An 8,589-nucleotide genomic window follows, 5' to 3' on the forward strand; every position below is an offset into this window, starting at 1 on the left:
TGAAACCTGGTGGTGTTGTGTTGTGGGAAAGTTTTAGTGTGTGGAAAAACTGGGTGTTGGTCGTCACTGTGTAACGATTCAAAGCGCGTGTTGCTCTTTTGCTCTTCTGGAGGTGGTGAAGAACTAACTCCAGAAGACCAAAGTGACTGACTTGTCTGCCATTGAAAATGAAGTGAGGTTAACTGAAGACCAAGGTCTATACCAGGAAACCATTACATCTGAGAGAGTTTCCAAAGAAGAATGGGCTAGGATTGCTCAGGGAAACAACTGCAGTCTGTTATTCAGCAAAAATGAATTACAGTCGACTATTAGCAACAGGGGGCTGATAGTTTTGACCCTAGTAGTTTTTGTTTTTGGTGCAGTTTCTGTGCACACAACAAAATAATGTGAGCATCCACAATAAATATAAGATGTTTGGAAAAGCTGAATTAAAAAAAAATTTTTTTGCTCTGTTTAACAGCACTTGGAAAATACTTTAAAAAATGCAGTTTTCATTCCTCATCTATAAAACATCTGTACGACCTAAACACAGAAGGACACCTTCAAAATAATGCCAAGTCAGACTAGTGAAAGTGCAGGTGGACATAATACACTTAAGGCTGAAATTCATTAATTTAGCATCATCACATTGAGCCTTATTTCTGCTGGTGCCTACTTGCTGTCACTGGGAACTAATCAGAACAGAGCAACCAGAGTGTTGATGACACATTTTGACTGTGAGAACTTTAGATGCCCATCCTGCTTTATAATATCATTAGCTATAACTTCCATATGCACATGAATAAACACGTATGCGTGACACAACAAACGGAAGGTGGCGCTGTTTCGCGTGGTTTGGTTGCATTCAGCCACAGAGCGGCTGAAGAAGAAGAAAGTGGGCAAAGGAGAACCGGTAAATAACGATGAGTCAACCCTGAAGCCGGTCAGGTAGGAATTTCTGTCTGTGATAGTCTCAGTTCACTAACGACGCTGTCATGTCGGATGTCGGTGAGAGCAGCTGGCGCCAAGCTGAAGAACATGACGGCACAGAAAGCGAAGAAGTCCACGCTTCTGTGTGGGGGGCACGTGACCCTGCGCTGACAGTCCCTCAGGGGCTCTGGACCGCACATCACGAGCCGACGAGGAAAAGGCTGGTGCTACATGTTGACCTAAACAACACCATACTGGTGTCGGACGCCGTGACGTGTCAGGGGACTTTGGCTGCCCTGGACTACTTTCTGACCACTGTCACTTGGGGGAAGAAGAACAAACACGGTAAACACGGATGGTGCTTTCCAGCAACACGCGGGAATGCTAGGAATGTATGTGCACGGGCGCGCGCGTGTGTGTCAGTCAGGTGACACGGGGGAACCGTTTACTTTTTACTTTCTCTGTCAGACCCCCGGAACAATACTTTTACGCACAAATACTTGGGCTTGATTGAAATTAAACGCATCATTGGAAACGTTGAATACCATCCAAAGGGACAGGTTACCTTTTATTTAACGCAAATTAAATTCTTATTTTCTTTAATGTTTGGCAGAATGTAAGTTCCACCAAGGCTGAGGGGTTGACATGTTACATTTTATTAATGAATGAAAATTATTATTTCAGTTTAACTTACATAGAGTTCAAAACAAAAGCAGTGATTTTTCAAAAAAGTAAAGGGGAAGTTTATTTTAATGTGCATGTTAAAATCTTGGAAATAGACCCTCCTTTGTCCAGTTGTTTATTGTGTTGTCATTGTTTCTATACAGGAACCTGGGAGTGGTTGAGTGACTCACCCTCTCTGCTCCCACCCTGCAGCGAGGCTGTAAGCTACTACTCCCAGTTTGGACGCATTCCTGGTTTCACCTCTGGTGCTGGCCGTCGCTTCCGTAAGGTTCTGGATGAGCACCTGGACCTGCTCTGCTGGCCTGATGGGGTAAAGGTTGGTGTCTTGATAGACAGAGTCGCTGCGGGGGCACTGGGACAAAACCGTTACCCTCTAATTACTCCTTGTCAGATTCTGATTTTTCAGCGACCCTTTTCACCTGGAATCTGTGTCTATGCGATGCAGTTTTGTTAGTGCAGCGCCATCTGGGAGGAAACGAGTGCTGCACTCTTCAGTTTTTCATTTTATATTTAAGCTGTGCCTTATCATGCTGCTATAACCAATTTAATATTTACTCATGATTCATTCATTTTCTCAGTTAATTTTCACACAATGTTTCTGACCCTGGTTCTGCTGAAAGTTTCTTCCTGTTAAAAGGGAGTTTTTCCTTAACACAGTTGCCAGTTACCACAGTATTTTTTTCTCTGTATTATTGTGGGGTTTTTACCTTACCTTACTTGTATAACTGGTGTGAATAGAAAATTCACACCTGTGATTGGGAGTCAGGATGTTGTATGCATGTCTACATCTGGGTGCTGCTTTCAGCTGTTGCGCTTGTTGCAAACCGGCTTGACAGGTTGATGCAATTAGTGTTAACTGCTTTGTGTCTGTTGCAGGCAGACAGAGACCTGTCTGTAAAAGGAGAAGACGGACGCCTGTACCACTGGATCCTCCCGTCCTTCTTCCAGCTGCTCAGAGATCTATCACAGGAAGGTCGTGAGTTTGCCATCCTCTTCCGTACGTTTGGAACCGACCTACCTCGCGTGCTAAAAGCCGTATCCCGAGCACTCGACGGGGCACACCCACTGTTCCCTGATCTGCCTCAGCTAAAGGTAACTAACACAGGCATACATTCAGCTGTAATACTTGATGAGACTGCACTATATAATGACAACGTATGTGATAAGTTAGAAATGGCATGAATGGAAGAGCAGGGGTGAAACTGGTTTTAAAAAAAACAAACTGTCCATCATTGTTCTAGAAGACACTTTTTGGAGCAACATGTAGAGGTTTATAGTTGCAAGACAGTAAATGGACTGAAATAAGTCATTTAGAATCAGGGTGCCTTTCATATGAGGTAATATTTCCAGGATTTGGTTTACCTATAATGAAAACCTGTTCAGATAAATCAGGGACAGCAGCAACTGTAAAAGTTGCTCTTTGAGTAGAGGTTTTAATTGGTGCAGAAACGAATGCTACCAGCATTAAAGGTACAGTCAGTAATTTTTTGAGGTTATTTAATACAAAAACTACTGTACTCGTAAATGTACACATGTAATTTCATGTTTCATTCATGCATTCTCATAAACTTAAATCCATTAAAAATATACTGGAGCGGGTTTGCAGTTTCTGGTTGCCACAATGTTACTCCACCATATTCGAGTCCAGAGGGCTGGGAAGGAGATCTCCCATCTGACTAATGGTGTTTTACATATGTGGCTGGAGATCAGCCACGGACATAGTTTGCCAAAAGAAGAGGAGAAAGACAGTTGTAGGCGTTCATGGAGACACATTTAAATTCCTGCCTGCACCTTCAGACTCAAAATATGAAGGTTCTTACCTACGATTTATCATTAAAGAACAAGTCCTCTTCACCAGAAAAACAAAACTGTGAAGAAAAGAGACAAAGCCAGAGGTCAGTCAGAGAAGTAATGGCGTCCCAAATGATATGTTCCTACAATGTTGATTTATTCAAGGCAGAGTGAGTATATAGAAGCTCCAGCAGTGTATACTCTGACGTCATAGCCATCTTTTAAAGCTGCATTTCACGTTCTTGCCTTCACTGTGTTAGTCCATGAGAACTCGTACTCAAAATGGTTCCACTGGAACAATGATGCATACACACCACTGGTCTCACTTCCTTCTCAGCTTATAACTGTTGCTGTCATCACTACCTGGAAGTGATACACAAGTAAGTTGTAAGTTGTGCTTATATAGTGCCTTCCTACTCTGAGCACTCACAGCACTTTTTGCCTCACCCATGCATTCATACAAGCAGGTTTTTGTGCTTTCTATCTAACATTCACACATTGCATCAGAGAGTAAGTAGTGGGGTCAGCATCTTGCCCAAAGATATTTGGAGCCACCAACCTTCCACTTATGTAATGTAAGTAAATGACCTGCTCTGCCTCTGAGCTACAGCCAGCTGGAGCTACACCTCCAAGTCACCTCCAACCAGGTCTTTTATATAATCTTATAACCTTAAGCTATTAATGTTGCATGCACATCGAGCTGATGCTTAATCTTACTTAAGAACTTATTTTAGTTACACTTTAAGCCTCACATCATTAAAGAATAGAAGAAGGCAACTTCAAACACTTGTTTAAAAACACTAAATAGGACACGGTAATTAGAAGCCTTATTATTAATGTCTTGCTCTGTTGCTCTTTTTATTTATTTTTTATTAATTTATTTTTTGACCAATAGAATTCATTGTAGCTGTGCTGCAAGTATCGTAATTTGTTCCGCTTTTTTTTTTTTTTTTTTTTTTTTGGGTGGGTGGGGTATTTTAGACTATGCCTGATAAATTGGTGTTGATATTGTGCACTAGATCTTGTGCAGAGCACGATCTTCTGTGCTCTTACACATGAAACCTTTCCCAGACTCAAACATGCATGCACTTGACTCGTCACCTGGAGGGTTTTGTACCTGTTGTGTACCTGTTAGTGCACTACAGTGGAACCGATTGATTCAGAGAGAAAAGCAGAGATTGGAAAGGATGGCTGGATAGATATGTGTGGAGGAGGATGGACGTGATGCCCTCAAACTTAGCCTGTCAGCCACAGTTATCTCTGTGAAGAAGAGCTCAGTGGAAATCTTATTCAAGCAGCCTCCTGTCAGATGCTATTAATCTGTGTGTCAAGACAGACGGAGCAGGGGGGAGATCAATCACAGGAACTAATGTGATTGCTCACTTTGTGAACTTGAGTTGTCTTCCTGCTACTTGGGGGCAGCTGCTCTGCTGTATTTGATGTCAAGTTGCGGGGATGTGTGTAGAGGGGGAAAGGTGTTTAATTAAATGAGTTCATTAAACCTTGGTTTGTTTACAGTTCAGGCCAACTCCATCCTAATGTCCACATCACTGTGTTTGGTAGCATCTGTGTACCTGATTGTAAAATCAGACCAGCACAGCCAGTTATTATTACATCTCTTTAATTTCACATTGGATTTGACTGTATGTTGCAAATGCACCACGTGATGGTTTAAGCTTTTTAAGCCAGTAGTTTTAAGTAGAGTACACTGAAAATCCCCAGTGTTTGATTCAGCAGGGAAAAGCAGACCCTGTGAGGCAAAGCATGCAGAGTGATGGGGGACAAACGGTAAAGAAACACTGCAGTAGCTGTGTGCAGAATGGTGCTCAGAACCAGTGTTAATGTTAAGCAGACTACTCGTAGGTCATCCATCCATCTGTGCTTGAACACAAAAGAGACAATGATGATGTCGTGTCTTTAGTGACATAACAGGTTGTCAGGGGCACGAACAGCTGTGTTCAGCTGTACCTCAGCTCAGTGATGCTTTGAGTTACATGCACATATAAAAAGTGGCAGTGGCGATGTGTATGTTTTATTTAGTTTTTGCCATGTTTCACTGTTAACATGCTGGAATATGCCGAATAGCATTTAGCACACAGAGATGCTTAAAGGTATTTAGATATTAAGGCCAACTGAGGTTATTATAGTAAACTAAATATAGATATGTTTGTTATTAACTGTAATAACAAAATACCCTAGATCTTTGGAAAACTGTGAAAATGAACTAAAATCAAATACAAATATAGAGGAAATAACCTTTTAGTATTTGTTAGTTGTTAAAATTCCCCTGTAGTTACATAGTAATGTCAGATAAAATAGATTTGTTTAATTATATTGACCTGCCAGTACTTAAAGGTAGGTACACTAGAATAAAGGGGTAAAAAGTCACGTTTTTACAGGAAAGTAAGTTATTAATGGAGAAAAGTCCATTTTACATTTATATTGGTAAAACAAAAGGAAAATGGAATAAAAAATAATAAATATTAAAGAAAGATAAATATAAAATAAATCATTGATAATATTAAAAATGAATGAAATATAAAAACATATGTGTGTGTTTCTATGTATCCTGAAATTCTAGCCTTGTTTGAATTTGGTTTTATGGTTGAGGTTAGACGTATATTTAGGTTAGAGTAAAGATTTCATTTCTAAACTTTGGATGAAATTGTTGATTAACGGCCTCACAAAGATATTTAAACAGATACGCCTGTTTGTGTGCCTGTTGTCCCCAACCCCTCTGCTCACACTGGCAACAGAGGACAACTTTTAGCTAAGATATGAAGTAGGTGAAGAAAAATGGTTTGTCAGCAAGACAATAAAGGAATCACCGTAGAGCTGAGGACATTTTTAAGTATCCACAGTACAGGATGGCAGAGTTGTTGTGCACGTGGCTGCCAAAGCATTTTTAAAATTTCACATCTGCAAGAATTTAAGCTGATTGCACAATTAATTTAGGTCAAGTCTACCAGAGGCCTTATTTTAATAACAGAATAATATCACATAATTGGTTTATTTTTATTTTAGTTTTTGCTTACAACAGAGTTCTTTTAAAGAAGAGCTCTCTGTCTCGTTTCTTTATCTCTGACTCTTCTTCTTGCTCTTGGCTCAGCTGAGCGTGGCTGTGACTCCAGGCAAGATCCGCTGCAGCAAGAAGGGAATCGTCCTGAATCGAGCCGAGGAGCGGGTGTCCTCTCGCGATGGAGAGAGAGGCCTGTACGAGTACTTCAGCTCCGTGCAGGGTCTGGGAGGATTTCAGGACCACTTTGACTGGTATGCAGAAAGCTTCTCTAAGAAAACCTGGCTGTGGATTTTGGGGTTTTATTCTGAGCTTTTCCAAACCTTTCCCTATATTCGTTGTTTTCTGTCCAGGTGGGCTGCTAATTCCTTCTCCATCCGTGGGGGGAAACCAATGTGGGTCGACCCCTTTGACAAGCACGTACAGCACATCTTTATAGATGACAACATACGACAGAATGATGAGGATACTATAGTTAACCCGAAGGTAATAGCACCGCTTTACTCACACAGTTCAGTCTATATCTGGTGAGTTTAGAAAAATAAAGTACACCAAATTAGTTCATGATAATAGATTTCATATTGTAGGAGGAGACAGGGTCTTGGAAATGGGTTGATTTTGTGAATGCAACGCTTCTGTAATTTAGAGATGGCATTGTGTTTTTGGCATGGCTCACTAGGTGTTCACTGCCGTACACCAGCCTGTTGCAGTATGTTTCACACTTGTGTATTTGTCATGTATTTTGAGGCTCTATTATATATATAATCCCCAGACTGTGTGTCATAACTGCGTACAGGCTGGTAGATGCAGAGATGTAGGCTGTAGCTGCTTCAGAGCTCCAGAAACTAAACATGACCTCTAACCTTACTCTGGTTTGCTTTTTGGGTGTGTGTGTGTGTGTGTATTTGCAGGTGTTTTTGGACCCGGGTGGCTCAGACACTCGTATAGCCTGCACCGCCGAGCTGTATGATATCGCCTTGATCCAAACCGACCTCCTCCAGGCCATTTCTGACCCCAGCTACTTCACTCAGCGTGTCCACATCTGTCTGGAAAACTATGAGAAGAATGTCCAGCAGGGGGCAACCTAGAACACACTTCAAACTTTGCATACTTTCTGTACAGTACATCAGTTTGTCTGTGAGGCAACCTGCAGTGCAGACAGGATTAACAGGCAGGCGGGACTATTACACACCAAAGCAGAAGACTTGCTCAAAGTCTAAAGTTCATCCAAACACAAATATTAAGCGGTTACATGAAGAAACAAGTTATATGGACAGGTGGACATAGAAAAAAGCGGCAGCTATGTAAACAGGACTGCAATTCATTAAACGGTTTAAATACCACATATCCTTGATAAAAAAGGATAACTGTGTAAACAAGGAGCACTTCAGTGAGATTGCACTGTCTGCTGTCCTAAAGTGAACTGGGACCCATGTTTTTGACCCAGTTGAGCACTGAATTGGCCGGGCTGGACTCTTTAATTACACCGACAGCTCTGTGACTAATCACTCCACGGTATAATTGGCCAAACTCTCAGAATTTGGAGGCAGACAGAATAATTGGTGTCCGATATGGAGAAAAGCTCTTCAGCTCTTATGTTAGTTGTTGGTTTTGCTTCAGCTCCTTTTTCTTTCTCGGGGTGCTGTTTACATCCACTCAGAACCCAGCGGTAATACTTGAATATTTTCAGGTGACTGAAGCATCTGATTACTGAGTATGTGTTACTTCTGAATGCACTGCAGTCATAAAGTAACTCTTTGTGACAGTTGGCTCAAACTTTGAGCTGTAACCTGGTTTAATATCGCTGTCTTGCTGTCAAAAGTCACCATAATAGATGTAGAAGAGTACATATCGTGCTCCTGATCGGATCCGGTGTCTATGGAGCGCTCAATGAAGCAGTTAGATGGTAGAGAGTAACATCTGAGCTGCAGAGACGTTTGCATTTAATTTGTTTGCACTGAGTTATTTTTATTTTATTTAAAGGCATGCTTGAGAGAATTGTCTAATACGTTGAATTTGGGAGGAAGTTATGGTAATTTTTGCTTTGAGGGTTTTTAGAATATGTTTATTGCTAAGCTTCCAGGGAGGCTTTAATGACTTTGTTTTTCTCAGGTCAGTTTTTAACAGACAGCCAAATGAGCAGTAATATAAAGGACCCAGATGTAGATAGAGTGGTGTTTTTTTTTTTT

The 8,589-nt window shown here is 41.1% G+C and overlaps 1 protein-coding gene across 1 annotated transcript; it reads left to right on the forward strand.

Annotated features, from left to right (window-relative positions):
• The first annotated feature begins 468 nt into the window (after positions 1–468).
• On the forward strand, positions 469–8,583 carry si:dkey-32e6.3. Its single transcript, XM_005938080.2, has 6 exons — positions 469–1,254; positions 1,737–1,909; positions 2,470–2,685; positions 6,494–6,654; positions 6,754–6,886; positions 7,312–8,583. The coding sequence occupies exons 1-6, from the start codon at positions 975–977 to the stop codon at positions 7,486–7,488; spliced, it is 1,140 nt and encodes a 379-aa protein (XP_005938142.1). The 5' UTR covers positions 469–974; the 3' UTR covers positions 7,489–8,583.
• Positions 8,584–8,589: the final 6 nt, after the last annotated feature.

This window comes from Haplochromis burtoni, unplaced genomic scaffold (genome assembly GCF_018398535.1).
Source record: "Haplochromis burtoni strain Fernald_Lab_line unplaced genomic scaffold, NCSU_Asbu1 Contig_246, whole genome shotgun sequence".
NCBI lineage: Eukaryota > Metazoa > Chordata > Actinopteri > Cichliformes > Cichlidae > Haplochromis > Haplochromis burtoni.

What these genes read in the sequence shown, in the direction of transcription:
- si:dkey-32e6.3 (XM_005938080.2), top strand. Translation starts at nt 975, where the DNA reads ATGTCGGATGTCGGTGAGAGCAGCTGGCGCCAAGCTGAAGAACATGAC. An exon ending in CTGATCTGCCTCAGCTAAAG is followed by an intron (nt 2,686 to 6,493) that starts GTAACTAACACA and finishes CTCTTGGCTCAG; the next exon opens with CTGAGCGTGGCTGTGACTCC. An exon ending in ATACTATAGTTAACCCGAAG is followed by an intron (nt 6,887 to 7,311) that starts GTAATAGCACCG and finishes GTGTATTTGCAG; the next exon opens with GTGTTTTTGGACCCGGGTGG.